The sequence below is a fragment of the Rhinatrema bivittatum genome, chromosome 4 (assembly GCF_901001135.1).
Source record: "Rhinatrema bivittatum chromosome 4, aRhiBiv1.1, whole genome shotgun sequence".
Taxonomy (NCBI): domain Eukaryota; kingdom Metazoa; phylum Chordata; class Amphibia; order Gymnophiona; family Rhinatrematidae; genus Rhinatrema; species Rhinatrema bivittatum.
In genome coordinates, this window is record NC_042618.1 from 27,053,041 (window position 1) to 27,073,265 (window position 20,225).

General features: G+C 47.9%; 1 protein-coding gene across 2 annotated transcripts in view; it reads left to right on the forward strand.

Annotated features, from left to right (window-relative positions):
* The window catches only part of C4H14orf132 (chromosome 4 C14orf132 homolog), a 46,120-nt gene extending 26,144 nt beyond the window's left edge, over positions 1 to 19,976 (forward strand). For both annotated transcript variants that reach the window (XM_029597887.1, XM_029597888.1), the window contains exon 2: positions 19,629 to 19,976. In XM_029597887.1, the coding sequence (XP_029453747.1) occupies positions 19,629 to 19,850 (222 nt within the window). In that variant the 3' untranslated portion in view covers positions 19,851 to 19,976. The remainder of the gene's footprint in view (positions 1 to 19,628) is intronic.
* Positions 19,977 to 20,225: the final 249 nt, after the last annotated feature.

Consider the following 20,225-nt stretch of genomic DNA (forward strand, 5'->3'; position numbering starts at 1 on the left):
ACCGACAAGGAGATCAAAACTGATGACCCAGTTGTGATCCCTGTTGAGCGAGCTTCGCCCCACGGCATGGGACTACCTCCAAGTTCTCAGCCTCATGGCATCCACACTGGAAGTTGTGCAATGGGCAAGAGATCACATGAGACCCCTACAGCGCTCACTACTATCATGATGGAATCCGCTGTCCCAGAACTACACCGTACGTCTTCAGCTCCAGGATAAAGTTCGTACCCAACTACGATGGTGGCTAGAAGAAGGCCATCTGAGCCAGGGAGTGAGACTATCCTCAACAACCTGGATCCTGCTCACCACAGACGCCAGCCTACAAGGATGGGGAGTACGCTGCCAGGAGCTAACCACCCAGGGGCAATGGAACAAAGAAGAGTCGGGATGGGACATCAATCGCCTAGAAGCCTGGGCAGCCAGACTAACCTGCCTACAGTTTGGTCACAGACTCCGAGACAAATCCTTCAGAGTAATGTCGGACAACGCCACAACAGTGGCATACATTAACTGTCAGGGAGGAACCGGAAGCCAACAGGTGTCCCTGGAAATAGACCCCCTAATGTCATGGGCGGAAGCGAACCTTCAAAAGATCTCGGCCATCCACATCGAGGGGAAAGACAACGTCACTGTGGATTACCTCAGCAGAGAAAGTCTAGACCCAGGAGAATGGAGGCTGTCGACTACAGCATTCCAATTGATAGTAAACCGTTGGGGAACACCAACCATGGACCTCCTGGCAAACCGGTCCAACACCCAAGTGCCCAGCTTCTTCAGCCGCAAGCTCTTGACGCCCTGGTACAGACCTGGCCACAGGAAACTCTATTATATGCCTTCCCACCGTGGCCCCTATTGGGCGCAGTCATCCACAAGATAGAACACCACAGGGGACAAGTACTTCTAGTGGCCCCGGACTGGCCAAGAAGACCGTGGTACACAGACATGCGAAGGCTGCTGACAGGGAGCCCCCTCCCACTACCTCCACACAGAGACCTGCTCCAACAAGGACCGATCCTTCACGAGGATCCAGCTCGATTCTCTCTTACGGCCTGGCCATTGAGACGACTCGCCTGAGGAAGAGCGGATACTCAGGGGCAGTAATTGACACCCTGCTCCAAGCATGCAAGTTCTCCACATCCCTAACATACATAAGGATTTGGAGAGTATTCGAAGCCTGGTGTGAGGACTGCGACATTGTTCCACGCTCAGTCAAAATTCCTGCGATTTTGGAATTCTTGCAGAACGGACTACAGAAGGGATTGTCTCTCAACTCCATTAAGGTACATGTGGCCGCATTGTGATGCTACGGAACCAAGAGTGAGAGCGGCAGCCTAGCCTCTCACTCGGATGTCTCCCGCTTTCTGAAAGGAGTCAAGCAGATCCGACCACCCCTAAAGTGGCCGGTGGATCTTTTGAACCTCAATCTGGTCTTAGATTTCTTAGCGGGAGCCTCCTTCAGACCTCTTCATGGCCTGTCTCTCCAACTATTAACATTGAAGACAGCCTTCCTGGTGGCAGTCTGTTCGGCCCATCGTATCTCCGAGCTACAAGCACTGTCCTGCCGGGAGCTGTTCCTCAGACTCACCCCGGGAACCATCCAGTTATGCACGGTCCCGTCCTTCCTCCCCAAAGTGGTTTCTCACTTCCATCTCAACCAAACCATCTCGCTACCATTGCCAGATGAGCATAAGAATTCAGAAGAATCTCGCAGTCTATGCCACCTCAACGTCGGCAGACTCCTACTCCGATACCTGGAAAGGTCGGAATCCATACGAAAGATGGACCATCTATTCGTCCTTCACAGCGGGAAGAAGCAAGGGGAAGCGGCCTCGTGAGCAACCATAGCTCGCTGGATCAAAGAAGTCATCAAGGCAGCCTACGTAGAAGCAGGCAAGCCACCGCCTTTACAAGTCAAGGCCCATTCCACTAGAGCCCAGGCAGTGTCCTGGGCGGAAACCAAGATGCTGTCACCCACCGAGATCTGTTGGGCGGCGACATGGTCCTCCATCCACACCTTCTCCAGGTCCTACCACCTGAATGTTCAGGCTCGAGAGGACACAGCATTTGCAAGGGCAGTACTAAGTTGGCCATGGGCAGCTTCCCACCCGGTTAGGGAGTAGCTTTTATACATCCCATTGGTCCTGAGTCCATCTGCTACACGCTAGGAAATGGAGAAATTTCTTACCTGATAATTTCGTTTTCCTTAGTGTAGACAGATGGACTCAGCATCCCACCCATGGCTGCTGTTATTCATGGAATTCTCAAGTGACATCCCCGAGAGCGAGTGATTCACGGGTAAGCCATGCTTTCCTCCAACTAGGACACCCATCCTACTGGGTGTCAACATTTCTCGGTTGAAGGCACTGGCAGTCTCCAGCTATAACCAATTCAACCAGTTCAAATTAATCAAGTTAACCAAGTTATAAAGTTAATCAAGTTATCCAAGTTATAAAGTTAATCAAGTTATCCAAGTTATTCAAATTATTCAGTTACACATATATCCACAATTGCTTTTCGAGGAGAATACTGAAGAGCTGCACTTCCTGCAGGGGTATATGTGCTAGGGCTGACATCAGATTGAAATCTGATCCGTCTCCAGCTGCTATCAGGAGTACACTATACCCATTGGTCCTGAGTCCATCTGTCTACAGTAAGGAAAACGAAATTATCAGGTAAGTAATTTCTCCAATAGACAGATAGGTCTAAAAAACGCTACATATCCAGTTAAATCAGATAGACTTATCTAAATAAGGGCTGGATTTACTAATACCGCTGGGCTCTTTGAATCCTGCAGTAACGGGGGGCAGGGGGGCGAAGCAGGGGGCGGTCCTGCCCTAGCCGGCAGTGATCGCACCTCCGCGGTGCGATCGCTGATGGCGTCGCGCCGAATAACTACACCATAAAAGGTGTAGTTATTCGGCGCGAAACTGACAGCGATAAAGGTGCGTACCTTTCGCTGTCGACAAAGTCTTTGTGGTGTCAGCCCCGGTGCCGCCCCGACTCCTCCTCTTCCAGGGCTGACTCCACCCCGACTCTGCCCCGAACTTGGTATCACATGCGATCCGCATAGAAAATGACCCCCTTAGTAGCGTTTTCAGACTTGTTTGGCTAAGTAGCCACTTATCCAGATAAGTTTGAATTTGTCTTTGTAGCAGCAAAGGTGCTTCTTAGCTTATATAAGTCAGAATTTAGCTGGATAAGTGTGCGCAAATGATATACCCACATATTTTTTACTTCTAATTTTAAAGGGATATGCAAGTAGATTTTACACATATTATTTAGATGCACTTACCCCCTCCCTCATAAATTAACTTTTACATGCGTAAGTCAGGGAATTTTCTAACATGCGCACAGCAATGAATTAACTGGTTTTACCAATTAGTCTACCAGTTTGCCCAGTCTATCTGCAGCTCATGAGGACCCTCCTGGCTCTTCATCCTGAAGTCCCCTCATTTCACCCAGATCCCTTCTTTTTACTTTTCAGACGTTTATGATCACTTACTCCAGATACTGAATAGCAGTAAATATCCACCTGTAAGCTGCCAAATCTACATGCGTAAATTGCTTATAAAATAACATGCTCGTGGAAATGTTGACCCCTCACTGGAATGCCCCGGCCCTCCCTGTTTTAAATGTGCAGATTTACTCATGGACCCTGATCTACGCGTGTAAGCTGAGGTTTTTAAAAAGTTATATACTCGGGAATATGCTATTTTGCGTACGTAAGTGTTAATTTTTATGCACTCAACTTTTGAAAATTCACCTACTCGTGAATACATTAAAAAACTAATATCATAGTCTTAAACTGGATAAATTATTCCTATTGGATATGACAGCCGCCTTTGATTCAGTAGATCATTTGCTGTTACTGCAGATGAAAAATTTATGGGCCGGATTTTAAGATCTACGCCCGATTTTATAACATGCGCGCGCAGCCGCTCGCATGTTCTAAAATCGGGGGTCGGTGCACGCAAGGGGGTGCACACTTGTGCACCTTACGCGCACTGAGCCGCGCAGTCTTCCTCCGTTCCCTCCGAGGCTGCTCCGAAATTGGAGCGACCTTGGAGGGAACTTTCCTTCCGCTTCCCCTACCTAACCCGCCCCCTAGCCCTACCTAAAACCCCCCCTTACTTTTAACTTAAAAATTGCGCCTGCCTCTGGGCAGGCTTAGGTTGCGCGTGCCGGCCATTGGCCAGCTCGCAATCCCGGGCACAGCGGCAGATGGTCGCCTGTGCCTGGAGGCTCCGGCCCCTGCCCCGCCCCCTTTTTCAAGCCCCGGGACATACGCGCGTCCCAGGGCTTGCGCGCATCACCGGGCCTATGCAAAATAGGCTCGGCGCTCGCAGGAGGGGTTTAAAAGGATTACACGCATATATTACGCACGTAACCCTTTAAATATCCACTCCTACGTGAATAAATTACCAGATGTTCACACACAAGTCTCTGATAAAATAGCAACGTGTGTGTGTACCTGTTGGCTCCGCTCTAAAATATCCCAGACCGCCCTTTTCTTCAAGTGTAAATACGTGCGCAAGATCAAAATTTTGTGCGTACTTAATGATGTTTATTAAATAGCATGTATAAGCTACTTAAGCACATATATGCTAATTTTATGCACATAAATGTTTTGAAAATGTACTCCGTGCTTAATAAATGTGTTGCGCTCAGTGGTGGACCCTTGTCCTGGGACAGTGCGGGAACTGCCCCCAGGGGGCGGAGCACGGAAGGAGACAGAGGCAATGTAGAGCTTCACCACTGGAAGCCCGAGGTCCTCCCGGGAGGAGCCATAGGGACCCGGGCCGCTTGGACTTAGGTGGGCCGTGCAGGGTCTCCTGGGAGAGTGGAAGTCCGCGTGCCCACAGACACTAGGGGAGCACTATCGGGTTCGAGGCTAGAGACTGGTTGAAGCAAGGAGAACCAGAACAATGATGGAGAAGACAAGGCTAGGGACAGAGCCAGAATCTATGGACAAGGTCAGGCAGGCATAGGTCAAAGTCCAGAAGTCAGTCCGAGGATTGGTCAACGAAGCAGAGGTCAGAAGCTGGAGGTCAGATGAGGTCGAAGACGGGCAGAGGTCCGGAGGCAGGCAGAGTAGTCTAGGAACAAGCTGAGGTCTTGAGGCAGGCGGCAGACAGGCAGGCAGGTCAAGGAACAAGCTGAGGTCTTGAGGCAGGTGGCAGGCAGGCAGGCAGGTCAAGGAACAAGCTGAGGTCTTGAGGCAGGCGGCAGGCAGGCAGGCAGGTCAAGGAACAAGCTGAGTCAGTACCAGTGAGACAGTCCGAGGTACGACCAGGGAGACAGAGAGACAAACGCAGGAACAAGCAGGAACGGAACTGGAACAGAAGGATTCTGGAACGAAACTAGGAACAAGCAAGCAGGAACAAACGCAAGGGCAATCTCAGGATCAAACTGACCCGATTGCCAAGGCAAGGAAGTGAAGCCAGGGACTTCCTTATAACAGGGAATCAATCAGAACGCGCCACGGAGCTAAGACCCGCCCTGGGGCCTACATAAGACTGGACGGTTCGCACACGCGCGCATAGGGGCGTGGTCAGTATAGCTGAGGATGCCGAGCCTCGGTGTGAGACCTGGCACGCAGTAGAAGGCCTAGTGACCGCCGCCGCGGGACACCGGGGCCTAGCTGGGCTGGCAACCACCGCGAGGGAGGTCGGCCCAGGACCCGCTGTGGAACCATGGAGGTGAGCGGACCCGTGCGCTGGACGGCTGCGGGCGGGGCATGTAACAAAATGGGTTTCTTATTTCGCAAATTTTAATGTTATGCATCGCCAACCATGGCAAAAACTATGTAGGCGTTCTTTCCCAGATATTCTGCTCTTTCTATTCCCACTTCTTCTCATTCCCTTCCCTTTGCCGTTCTATATTTAACCTCCTAAATAGTAAACCTTAAAATCTAGGACTCTGTCCTCCTTCCCTTTTATCCTGGTACATAATTCTTGGAGGTCTCTTCCTACAAATGTCCTGAACTGCTTTTTTTTTTTTTTAACATGATTGAATACACCTTCAGGTTATCATAAGAACATAAGAACATGCCATACTGGGTCAGACCAAGGGTCCATCAAGCCCAGCATCCTGTTTCCAACAGTGGCCAATCCAGGCCACAAGAACCTGGCAAGTACCCAAAAACTAAGTCTATTCCATGTTACCATTGCTAATGGCAGTGGCTATTCTCTAAGGGGTAGATTTTTTTTAAAAAGCGCGTTCGCATACTTTTGTTTGCGCACCAGGCGCAAACAAAAGTACGCTGGATTTTATAAGATACGCGCGTAGCCGCGCGTATCTTCTAAAATCCTGGATTGGTGCGCGCAAGGCTGCCGATTTTGGGCAGCCGGCGCGTGCCAAGCCGCGCAGCCTGTCACCATTCCCTCCAAGGCCGCTCCGAAATCGGAGCGGCCTCGGAGGGAACTCTCTTTCACCCTCCCCTCCCCTTCCCTTCTCCTCCCTTCCTCTACCTAACCCACCCCCCCGGCCCTATCTAAACCCCCCCCTTACCTTTGTCCGTAGATTTACGCCTGCGAGAAGCAGACGTAAATCTACGCGCGCCAGCAGACTGCTGGCGCGCCGTGCTCCGACCTGGGGGCTGGTCTGAAGGCCTGGACCACGCCCCCGGGCCGGCGCCACGCCCCCAGTCCCGCCCCCGAAACGCCGCGCTCTGCCCCCGAAACGCCATGTCATCGGGTCCCGCCCCCGACACGCCCCTTCCAAAAACCCCGGGACCTACACGCGTCCTGGGGCTCTGCGCGCGCCGGCGGCCTATGGAAAATAGGCGCGCAAGGCCCTGCTCACGTAAATCCGGGCGGATTTACGCAAGCAGGGCTTTTAAAATCCGCCCGTAAGTGAACTTAATAGCAGGTAATGGACTTCTCCTCCAAGAACTTATCCAATCCTTTTTTAAACACAGCTATACTAACTGCACTAACCACATCCTCTGGCAACAAATTCCAGAGTTTAATTGTGCGTTGAGTAAAAAAGAACTTTCTCCGATTAGTTTTAAATGTGCTACTTGCTAACTTCATGGAGTGCTCCCTAGTCTTTCTACTATCCGAAAGAGTAAATAACCGATTCACATCTACCCGTTCTAGACCTCTCATGATTTTAAACACTTCTATCATATCCCCCCTCAGTCGTCTCTTCTCCAAGCTGAAAAGTCCTAACCTCTTCAGCCTTTCCTCATAGGGGAGCTGTTCCAGTCCCCTTATCATTTTGGTTGCCCTTCTCTGTACCTTCTCCATCGCAATTATATCTTTTTTGAGATGCGACGACCAGAATTGTACACAGTACAATATGGGAAAAGATTTAAATAATTGAGCCTTGGGAAAAGTTGACATAATTTTGTAATGTTACCTTGGATTTTAATCCGTAATACTTTATGCACTCCTTGGCCAATCTAAGTGGAAAGTTCTGCTTCGAAAGATCCACCTCCTCCTCAGGTAAATTAACCTTCAAAGCCTCTGTCTTATCCATGTTCACTATAAAACCTGCAAGCTACCCAACATCCCTTAACTCTTTCATAAGTCTTGGCAGAGTCAATTGGGGCTTAGTTATGGTCAGCCTTATGGCCTGATTCTCAAAAGCATTTGCACGCTTACAAGGGAATTTTCAAAGGAGTTTCGCATGGAAATGTAACATACTATCCTAGCAATTTTCGAAAGCCATTTACCTGCGTTATGTTCACTCGACAATAGGTTTTGCCCAAGTTAATTCTATGGCATATATTGTAGCAATTTTCAAAATCCCACTTACACGGATAAGTGCATTTACGAATATAAAACTCTGTTTTAAGCCTGCAAATGCTTTTGAAAATCAGGCCCTTAAAACCGGGTTTTACACACATAAATGCACTTTGCCCGTGTAAGTGGGATTTTGAAAATTGCTACAACACAGGCTATTGAGAAGACAATAGGGAATGTAGGTAAATGGCTTTTGAAAATTGCTAGGATAGTATGTTGCATTTACATTTACTCCTTTGAAAATTAGTAAGATTTTATAAGTATTCGCACCCACTTTTATAACCCTAGCATGAATGTTTTGTTTTTTTTTACCATTGCTGGCCAGACACTGTAAGGTACTCGTAGAGGGGATGGTCAGAGTTGACGGTACTGACAAGCAATCCTTACTTCGATACAACTTTGAAACAAGGAGATGGAACAGTGGGAAAAGAAGACTGCGCATGCTCCATTTAAGCTTGTAGGCGCTATTTTGTGTGGCTTCCACATGCTGTTTAGTGCTCAGGCAAGAGAAGTACTGAGATGCTATAATTTATTGAGTTAACATGCAGACTACTACTGTGTGTACACTACTGAGGCTAACTAATTTTGTCTGTGTGCTATAATTTAGTGCTTTGCCTGTTAGTGGCATTTTAGCATGCAGGTTATAATTTGTATTACCCACATGCATGCTAAGATGCAGTGTGAGTTTTAGTGCCTGGATTCCTTTGATTTCCTTCCTTATTCTGATTTATATTACATTCCTGTCTGTTTAGATCTGGTATTTCAAGGGTGAAACCCTAAGGGCCTGATTTTGAAAAAACGTTTGCACTTGTAAATGTACTTTACCTATGTAAGTGGGCTTTTGAAAATTGCTACACTATATCCCTTTGAGTTGTCACTAGGATATTCACATGTAAGTGCACTTTACGTGTGTAAGTGGCTTTTTAAATTTGCTACGATGCTATGTTACACTTACACAGGTGACTCTTTTTAAAATTACCTCCAAATGTTAGAATGATGGCTGAAGTGCTAGAGTCATCTCTTTAATTAATAATGACGCATAATGTAGACGACATAGTTGCTATTCAGTAAAGATTACAGGGAATAAGATTAACTTAATGATTTTGTTAATAGCCATTCCAATTAACTGCTCCTGGCACTGTGCAATATTAACAACATAACTCATTAAACAAAAAGTATTAAAATCAATTAAAGCACAATAATCAAAATACAAAAGCATTCATATGCAGCAGATTAACAGTCCCTGTAGACTGAAACAACATAAAATTAAAACAAAAATACCATAAACGACCATATAAATACGCAATCACACCCAAAATATGTAACACAGGTTAATAGCCAAAGATGCACATACACTAAAACAGTTGTAAAATAAGGACACACCAATAACTTAAGCCAGTACTCCACATAAAAACAACGCAAAACTAAAAATCAGAATTAAAATCCAAGGCTATCAATAGCATTGAAAGACGAGCCCTTGGCATGGCACTCAACATGCGGGGTCGCTGCACCCACCTTCCAACTCTCTCTCCTTACATGGTGGATGGACACTCATCGGGGGATACTAACCCAGAGGCTTCCAGGGTATTGCCTTTCAAAATATTAGAAAATCAGAAAACGTTCGCTCTTTAGCCACTCCGTAGGGTTGAAAGGTCTGGCTCTATAATTCTCAGAATCCGTTTGCTGCCTAGGTGCCCTGATGAAGGTGTGACCCTGTGTCACTGTGCAGTGAATGCGGCTTTTGAAACGCACGCTGCGTCATTGGAAGAGTACAGCTTGAGCTCCATACAGCTTGAGTTCCATATACTGTTTTCCCTGTTCAGAGAGTTAGAATGTACACAGTAGACGATTTTAACCACTAAACTAAGCAATCATGGAATACAACACATTGAGAAGGTCTAACCAGGGGTCAGGAAACTGGCTGCCTAATCGGGGAAGAAAAATACGGCTATGATGTCTAAGTCTTGGTGCCGTGCAGGCACTGTAAGCTGCGGAGGGCGGGAAACTCCTAAAACCTAGGCCGCAGCTTAGCCGTGAATCTTCCGATGGGCCAGGGAGAGGAGCTGCTTCAGCTGGGGTGGGTCCAGGGGGGGGGATGCTGCTTACTCTGCAGCAGAGCCGGACATGGGAACAGCCTCTGCGGTGTCCACAACACAGAAAGAGCTGCCACCCTGCCAGGGTAAGAGGATCGGTGAGGTCGGGGAGGGGAATGGATGAAGAGGCCAGAGAAAATAAAAGAAGGACGGGAGAGAGAGAGAGGAGACTGAGAAGGGAGAATAAAGGCAAAAAAAAAAAAAAAAATAAGGTTAAAAAAGCAAATGTAATCCTAAGAAAATAAAGATGAGCCAACTAAGAAAAATCCAAAAATAGAGAGGAAAATAGGAAAAATGAGAGAGAACAGTAAAAAAGCCATCCAAAAGTTGGACAGGGTGGGATGGAGTTTTTCTCATCTCCTACAAACATTAGGCTGGCTACTAAGTTTTCTGAAACATTTTCCAGCGCTTACCATTGTGGTGTGTGTTTCTCTATGTGTCTGGTGTGCTGTGGCCTGTGTCTCTGTGTGTGATAAGGTTTGCCTGCCCGTGTCTCTCTCTGCGTCTGCCTGTTTTTGTCTGTCTAGGTATGTTGCGTCTGTGCTGCTCTCTGTGGTATATGTGTGTGTCTGGTGTGCTGTGGCCTGTGTCTCTGTGTGTGATAAGGTTTGCCTGCCCGTGTCTCTCTCTGCGTCTGCCTGTTTTTGTCTGTCTAGGTATGTTGCGTCTGTGCTGCTCTCTGTGGTGTATGTGTGTGTCTGGTGTGCTGTGGCCTGTGTCTCTGTGTGTGATAAGGTTTGCCTGCCCGTGTCTCTCTCTGCGTCTGCCTGTGTTTGTCTGTCTAGGTATGCTGCGTCTGTGCTGCTCTCTGTGGTGTATGTGTGTGTCTGGTGTGCTGTGGCCTGTGTCTCTGTGTGATAAGGTTTGCCTGCCCGTGTCTCTCTCTGCGTCTGCCTGTGTTTGTCTGTCTAGGTATGCTGCGTCTGTGCTGCTCTCTGTGGTGTATCTGTGTGTCTTCTGTCTGGGGGTGGTGTGCTTGTGTGTGTGTGTGTGTGTCGGGGGGGGGGGGGGGGGTTCCATGTGAGGTATGTCTGTGAGTCTGTTCCTGTCTAGATGGGTTTCCGTTTCTTTGTGGAGGGGGGGGGGGGCAACGTTTCTTTGTCTCTTTTTCTGTCTGTGTGTGTGGGGTCTTTGTGTCTGTCTGGGTATGAGGTATCTATTTTTCTCTCTGTGTCTGTCTGCCTCTCTCTGCCCCAGGTGTGTTTGTGTGTGAGATTACTACTTTCAGCAGCTTGAAGAGAAAAAGGGGCTTTCAGCCTCTTGTCGGAGTACCCTTCACATTTGTGTGGATGTGGGCGTGCATATATCTATATGTATAGTATATGTATATATGCACACCCACACACATGCATGGGTACAGTAAACCATCTTGGGAGGACCCCAAGCAAGTGCATGGATGGAAGGGAGAGGGAGCACCGCTGAAAATGTTTGCTCAGCCCTGGTCTAACTGGCCGAGCGGCTTTTATCGGTGGTGGGATGCTTTAAAGCCATCCGTCGTGGCCTGCCCGTGAGGTTGCTATTTGATTAGTAATACAATTGATGAATAGGAACATGTCGCTGATCAGGCTGTGGGCCGTAGCATAGGCCATTACACTGGGAGAAACGTCCTGGGAAGGGGATGCTTCTGATTTTAGCTGTGCAGAGTTCAATCCACATCGGTCCTGGAGAAAAAAAAAAATGCAAAAAAGCTGGAGTTCTCCTAGGTTGTGACAACGTTTAGTAGGAGCAGCAGTCCATGAGACCGGGTAGGCTGCCATGCTTTGAAGCAGAGCTCCGTGTGCTCTTTGAAAGCTCAGGGAATTTGAAATGTGAATGATGCCGGCTGCACTTTACGGTCCTCCTGGTGATCCGCGGCAGCAGTAAACGCTCCCTTTGCTCTCACATGGCCCTCTCCAATTTTTTAGATTTCTTTTGCAATGGAAAAATAAACCCTCGGCAAGTATCCCAGAGTGAATAATTCTTCTATTCTCTGCTCCAGAGATGGCGCGCATTAGTCTTTTGGGAGCAGGCTGCTTTCCAAGAGAGATTTTATTGAAGAAAAGACGGAATGAAAGCTGCAAGAGACTAAGCACAGTACAGCAGTTTGCAAAAAATAATCTCAAAGGAACAAACAAGCAATTATGCCAGAGACGGAATTTGTAAAAATCTGACTTTCCAGACTAGCGGGGAAAGGAGCCTGTACAGAGATACTTGGACAAAACATGCAAGAAAAGTAAAATGAGGTCTTAAAGCAACAGGACTAGCAAAGTACATGAGTGCAGCTGGCAGTTAAAACTGATGAGACCCGGTAAAATTCCCCCTTTTCATTCTGATTTTAAGTCCTGAGGCATATTCTGCACATTTTTGAATGCCCTTCCTCTTACCATTACAAACTTAAATCGGGGTGCCGGGGAGTTGAGCCCTCTACACCAGAGTTTGCCAACCCTGACCTGGAGGCATGCCCAGCAGTTCGGGTTTTCAGGATATTCACGATGAATATGCGTGAGAGAGATTCGCGTGTATTGGAGACTCGGGGTGCGCAAATCTCTCTTGCACATATTCATTGTGGGACTCCTGAAAACCCGACCGGCTAGGGGTGCCTCCAGGAGAGGGGTGGGGAAAGCCTGCCTCTGCACCACCGCTGTCAGGCACCCCGCAGCTGCACGTGAAGCCTGCTCTGCACCGCCGCTGTCATGCGCCCCGCAGCTGCACGTGAAGCCTGCTCTGCACCGCCGCTGTCGGGCACCCCGCAGCTGTACGTGAAGCCTGCTCTGCATCACCGCTGTCGGACGTCCTGCAGCTGCACGTAAAGCCTGCTCTGCTTCACCGCTGTCGGGCATCCCGCAGCTGCACGTAAAGCCTGCTCTGCATCACCGCTGTCGGGCGCCCCGCAGCTGCACGTGAAGCCTGCTCTGCATCACCACTGTCGGGCGTCCCGCAGATGCACGTAAAGCCTGCTCTGCATCACCGCTGTCGGGCGCCCCGCAGCTGCACGTGAAGCCTGCTCTGCACCGCCGCTGTCATGCGCCCCGCAGCTGCACGTGAAGCCTGCTCTGCACCGCCGCTGTCGGGCACCCCACAGCTGTACGTGAAGCCTGCTCTGCATCGCCGCTGTCGGACGTCCTGCAGCTGCACTTAAAGCCTGCTCTGCATCACCGCTGTCGGGCGACCCGCAGCTGCACGTAAAGCCTGCTCTGCATCACCGCTGTCGGGCGTCCCGCAGCTGCACGTGAAGCCTGCTCTGCATCACCGCTGTCGGGCGTCCCGCAGATGCACGTAAAGCCTGCTCTGCACCACTGCTGTCGGGCGCCCCGCAGCTGCACTTGAAGCCTGCTCTGCATCACCGCTGTCGGGCGTCCTGCAGCTGCACGTAAAGCCTGCTCTGCATCACCGCTGTCGGGCATCCTGCAGCTGCGCATAAAGCCTGCTCTGCACCACCGCTGTCGCGTGCGCCGAAGCTGCACGTGAAGCCTGCTCTGCACCACCGCTGTCGAGCGCCCCGCAGCTGCACATGAAGCATGGTTAGTTGAAGAGTGGGAGGATGGAAGGAGGTTTTGGGGTTTGTTTTTATCAATAGGGGCCAGGGCCACAATGTAACTGACCGCCTCTTATGTACGTAGAGCCCCGCTGATCCACTACTAAAACGACTTTCCATCAGCGTAGGTAGAGGGTAAGCGCACCTCCTGTTTTCTAGTTCTCCCCTGTGGGCCGCTGCAGTGGTTGTTGCTCGTTTCCATAAAAGGCTTGGGTCTGGAAGGAGAAGGAGCATTTCTTTTAGTCCCTTTTTTAAAAAAAATTTTTCATTTCTTCTGGAAAGAGGAATCATCTCTAGCCCCACCTTTTGCAGACTGGTTGTGTGGAAAAGTAGAGACTTTGGGTTCATTTTGCTGATTGAGGAGGAGAGGTTTTGTCCTTGATTTTTTTTTTGCATTTACTGAAGGAAGCTGCCATCCACTTTGCTTTCTCTTCAGGGCTTAATTTCCGGGGGGAAGGCTAGGAACGCAGTTCGGGCTCTTCTTTTCAGGCTTAAGAGGCAGAGGAGCAGGGGTGTTCTGCTCCAGCCCCTCCCCTCCGGGCAGCCTGCAGGGAAGAGGAGAGGAGGAAGTGAGCCAGGAGCACACACAGGCCGATGCAATACCGAGCACTGGCCACAACGCACGGCTCAGCACACGACTGGGCACGCGTTTTGGATGCATGTCCATAACCCCCGATGCGAAACGGGGGGTTAGAGCGTCCAACAGAGCGCGTAACTAATAGCGCTCATCACATGAAAATTCATGTTGATGAGACTTAGCTATTTCCCCCGATGCAAAAAAACCCCAAAAAACGTGTGCCTGATGTGCGCATTTTTACCCTCAAAAATGAATGCCTTCCTCCGAGCAAGCGTTTAATTCTTGAGGAGTTTTTCTGTAGTTCCTCCGACTTCATTTCGCGATGATATTGTGTCTGAGGAACTGAAAAAGGAGAACCCTAAAAAAAAAAAAAAAAAAGTGTGCTGGCAGGTTAGGAAAAGGGATGCTCGTAAAACTGAGCATCCGTTGTCCCAGGGCGCCCGCTGCAGAGGGAGCACTAGGGGTGCGCTATTGTCCCTAGTGCCTCCTTTTTTTTTTTTTTTTTTTTTTACCACAGCAGCCGATTTAAATATTACATCGGGCGCCCGGGAGAGAGGCATTGACGCGCGTTGGGAGAGCGGGCGCTCAATCGTGAAACGCCTGTTTAACGCGCGCCCGTAAATGCATCGGCCTGGCGGAGGAGAAAACGGCCATCCTGCTCCCTCCCTGATCCAGTCGCTTCCCTCATTTACCTTCCCCTCCCCCCACCTCTCCTCCTGTATCGCAGTGAAACAAAAGGGGAAGGGGGCGATAGCGAAGCAGACCCCCACCCGCTCGCAGAGGAAAAAACAGACACAAAAAAAGGTTTTCACTTAATCCAGAAGTGCGAGCAGGCAGTGCCCTTGCTGGAGAGAAGGCGAGAGGAGACAGGGGGGCAAGGAGAAGCACGCGGCATTGCTCCTTTTCTGCCACGCCCAGGGAGTCGCACAGGCAGGCCAGGCTTTTGAATCGCAGGCCCCCGCGCCCTGGTGCGAGGGAAACAGCAGGCAGGGCACGCGCCAGAGCGGAGGGGAGCCAGCTGATTACCGGCCGAGGAGGGAGAGGAAGAGAGCTGCTGCTGCTGCGGAGGAGAGGGGCTCGAGGATCACCAGGGGTAGGGGGGCTTCCACTGAAGGACTTTAGGGGCACTGGGGAATTTATGGGGGGGCGCTGGGGAAGGAGGATCAGGATCAGCAGGGCACCGAGGAGGGGGGGGGGGTTACAGGGAAAGAGCCCGTCCACTCTCACCGCTTTCTCCCCTTGTCCCTAACCCCGAGCTGCCATTCATCCACCGCTGCTCATTCAGCGGGTTTAGTGGAAATATTATTCGGGCCTTATCGCCAAGGCGGATAATACTAGAGGGGTACTTAAAGTGGTAAGCTCCTTCAGGCCGATGCGGAAAGGTGCGTTCAGCTGACCACACCATTCTGCGCGCACTTCAACGCGCATTTCCTTTTTTTTTTTTTTTTTTTATGGACGTTTCAGTGTTTTACTTGCATTCTGAAAGTTCTACACTGACAAATAAAAACTGCTTCTGGGAGCGATGATTACATTTGGGCTAAGCAGGAGGAGCCGGCTTTGCAACTCTAAAGCCAGGTGGCGATGCCCAGCGCCTGCAGCGATGAAGGTCCTCTTATCATATTATAATATTGTGCGTGTCCTCACAGAGTGTCCTATTCTTCGCAAACAATTTATCTGTCACAGTTGTGTGAGGGGGGTCTCATCGTTTCCATTGCACAGAATAAACCCATTTGGAGATGCTGTTTTCAGGGAAAACCAGGCCACGTGCAGCTACCAGTTCTCCGGCCTGTGAATTGTATCGTTGCTGTGGCAGGCCAGAGCACTGTTGAGCCTTTTATCTTGGCCCTGTGGCTTGCAGTGGTTAAACGTGCAAGCAAGTTTTGCAATTTTGAAACCTTTCTTTGAAATGGTCGTCATGAACACAAGAACGTCCGGAAGTCGTAGTGCGGCACTGTCTTAATAGAGGAGATACGCTGCCGAATCCTCAGCAGCTGGCCTGCCGTTTTGCTGCGCGAGTTGAAACATACGTTGTGCCTTTTTATGCTGTGATGTGATTGGGTCATTGGGCATTTTTTGATGTATGCTATGTTTAATAACAGAGATTTCTCATAGTTTAAGGCTAGAAGCAAATTGACAAAGGGGCTGAATCTTTAATTCCAGCTTTTCCACTGGGTTGTCCTCGGCAATACATCAGAAACAATATGCGCTATCGGGTCTTTCATTAGGCCAGGACAGGCTCAGAGTTTTGTGATTGATCTCTCTTTACTGGCAAGTTGAATAAGATTTGGTAGCAGAACAATAAAATATGCATATTACTTCACAGCTCTATTATAGACCTTTACAGGCAGCTCTCATCATTTTAATAAATATTGATATTGATTACACCAAGTATGCTATTAGACTGAAGGGCAAGCAACCGATTTGTAGTTGATTTAAGCTAAAACAGTAGTGGCATTAATGTAAGCAAGTACAACACACGAGCCATTAATCATGCTTTAATCTGAAGATGTTGACAAAACAGAACCAGAGAGCCTCAGACTTTCAGAAATAAAAAAAAATGTCAGTTTATGCGCCATAAATTCGAGGTGTGACGGCGGGTACTGACAACTCCCTCGTTCCACCTTAAGGAGCCCAGTTCAGGTTTCTAACCCAGTCCTCTTTTAAGGCAGAATACCATAAAGTATTCTGGGTGAAGGGAGGTGCCCTCCACCCTACCATAAGAACCCAGGCCTAACAGACCTGAGGAGATCCCAGGTAGCTGGTAGGGCCTCCTGGTATATTCGTACAGAGTATCTTTACCTGACAATTGTACCGGACACAAGGGGAACCACTATTTTGTTTCTGTAAGTGTGAAGCACTGAAAATAAATACTCGTACCAGAACTGGACTAGTCAAGTCTCGTTATGTTCCTGGACGGTTCCCAAAGCTGCCACAGGAGGTTGTGGGGAATTAGCCTCACAGCTGGTATTTTAATGCCAGTACAGATTTGGGTTTTGGCGTTAAATCATTAAAAATTGTGAACTGGGTCAGATAAAATCTGGATCATTCATGATGTGACTTGCATTTCAAGATTTCTCTGGTTTGGATAGTTTTTTGACTCTGCTCAGATCACAGTTCAACTTCTATTTAAAGATGTTTGCACTATTTCCGGGCCCTGGATATGCTGCATTGAATATTTGCACAGATTTGAACCGGTTCAAGAGAAAAATATAATCCCAAAGTAAGATTTGAACCTAGGCATTGCCTCTGATTAGATTGGAGGAAAGTCTAAATCCTACTCCCTCTGGCCTCCTCACTTATCTGCTATGTCTCCCTCAAATTCTCATGACTTGGAGGCTGCAGGTGCCTAGCTCGGTTTGAGAATTGACTGTTCAGTGTTCAGCATTTGAGTATTTGGGATATCATGTTTTTTTTAGAAACTCTTTGTGTTCGCTCTAATCTTCTTGGAAACAGCTCAGTTCCATCTGTTTGGTTAAGACACGGAATGCATTCTTCGGCATAGACGAATCGTCTTACCAAACATTTTCCGCTAGGGAAGCTTTCTCATTAATGAGAGTAACTAAGAAGCATTCTGAATGTTCCTAGATTGTACTGGAGTTGTCTGTCTATGGCACAGCCTTTGTGAACACTGGGGATTGCCAAATCTTGGGGTGGGGGAGCAGGGACAGGGAATTGAAGGATAGGTCATCACATCTTCTCTTTGTTTAAATATGGTAGCTATTTTCCATCAGTGCAGTTCCGTTTTTATTAGATGTTCTCAAATTTCTCATTTTCCAGACCAGGAGCATTTACATTTTAAAAAGAATGTATTAGCAATTTCTAGTAAGCGCACAACCAAGGAGGGAACAGCAGAACCGGACCTGCAATCTTTTGGAATGGGGATGCTGAGTCTGTGGTTCAAGCTAAGAAACGTGCAAACAATAGAAAGCTGGATTCAGTCTGCTTCCAGTTTTGATGAAAATTTTGACTTATCTCCCAGATCTGTTTGGGATTTTTTTCCCCCAGAAGATCTGGAAGCATTCTGAACTGGATCTAAAAGGATCCATCTTTGGACCTTCAGACTGTCGCAGGCAATCTCAAGTCAGATTTTTCAAAGATACAAAGTGGATTTTGAGATCCATTTTAGATTTCTCTTAAAAGAAGAAAATGTTTTTTTCAAACAGATTTGAGGAACCTGCAGAATTTTGCTGTGTTTGTCAACTTATTTGGCAAACCCTATTTTAAAAAGGTTTCTACTTAAGATCCAAATATGAATATACAAGTTTTGCAGGTGGGTAATACTCTTCCAAACAGGGATAGAAAGAATGCAACACAACGGCGTAATAAGATGTACAAATAAGGGCTTAAAGAGGGTAATTTTCAAGAACAGAATGGTGCTTTACTCATACAAATGGCTTGTTATAGAATTGCCTATCCAATATGCATTTTAAAAGCTGAGGCGCGGGAGTCCATGTGCGCATAGTTCATGGCGTGTGCACGTGGAGGAGCCGATTTTATATCGGGTCGTACAAGTACCGACTCGCACGCGTGAGGGAGGGGAAATTTCATAAGATGTGCGCGGCCTTGTGATAGGCCCTTTCCCCAGTTCCCTCCCAGTCCGCTCCAATAAAGACCTCCCTTTTCCCCTATCCACCCCAACCTCCACTAACTTTATTTTGGTTTAACACTTACCTGCTCTCCAGAGCAGCAGTAGGTTGTGCGGGCTGGCCGGCTGCCGGCACGCGCTTCAGTGGGACGGTGCCTGATGACGCTGTCCCCGGGCCGCCCCTTTTTCTCTAACCCGTTCTTCAGTGCGTAGCGAGAGATTGAAAAGGCCCCACGGGCCACGCGCATATCTCCCGGGTTTAACACCCACCGGGTTTTTTAAAACCGGGCCTTAAGTGAGTAAATGTATGCCCTGTATGCGTGTTAAGGTTACCTGGACTGAGTGGAGGTGCTCCTGGAAGCAGAGGTGGGCAGACGTTTGGACCTACACATGTTCTTTTGGATTTTCAAAAGTATGCATGTAAATGTTCATTTCCATTTTCTGTCTGTGACTTAGCAGGTGTACCTGTGTGCAGGTAGTGTTGGTGGGATCGTTTTCCAAGTGAATGTACACGGGCAAGTTCACTTTGAAAATTGGTACAACCAACTGCGCATATTTACCACCTTTCTTAAGTGGGCTGTTAAAAAAATTAACCCCCAAAATGAACATTTACAATAGAACCAGCGTAATTGATACTAAACGTGACTTGTGTTCTTTGAAACGTGTGACAGTACAGGCAAAAGTATGGTTTTCCTGTAAGAGTATCGTTCAATAAGGGAATGAAGGGTAACTGGCTATTTGGTTCATCAGTAGATGCATCAAATATTTACCATACTGTATATGTAAAAAGTGAGCAATAACAGTATCACCTACCCACTGAGATCCTGCACATTCAGCTCACTGATTTGACACTTTGGAAAGCTGCATCACTTTGACCAGGTAGACTTCCAAAACTGTTAACTCTAGAGTATTCCCGTTTACCGAGACACTGCTTTCAGAGGAGCGCCCTAGAACAAGAGGCTGATCACTGCTTTGTGCTCCATTGCTCTCTGCAGTAGCATATTCTGTGCAGGTGGAATTTAAAGTTGATTTTTTTTATCAACGTAAGCAATGTTTATAAATTAATGTGCATAAAAACTATCTTCTAATACTCTCCAATCCTTATTTACAGCTTCCTGTTATGGGAGGGGCTTTTATGGATTCGCCCAATGAGGACTTTGGCACAGAGTATTCCTTATTTAACTCCTCGACCAATGTGCATGCAGCTTCTACTCAGAACCTGCCGGAAGAGCCGCCCCGTTCCTCAAACGATGCCATTTTGCTGTGGATTGCCATCATAGCGACAATTGGAAACATTGTGGTTGTAGGAGTGGTATATGCCTTTACTTTTTAAGAAGATTGGAAGCTATGGGAACTACAGATGGGAGAAGATGACACCGTGTTCTGAATTTCTCATGTTTGTTTAGTGCTGATAATCCCAAATTAAAAAAAAAAAAAAGATACCATCGTTAAGCTTTAAGTTGGTAATTTCTAAAATTTATAAATGTCACAAAACCTTACAGATGTGAAAGTTTTAGTAAATGTTTTGTATCCATAAACTGTACACCTCTTTACAAGTTGTCTATAAAAAAAAAAAAGATCAAGGCTGCTGGAAACATTGCTTATAAAGGGTCCTGGTTTTCCACCAGCCTCAGTTAGGATTAGCGCTTTTTTTCCTTTTTCTTGCTGATCAATATTTTGAAAACACAGATATTGACATGTCAGGCTT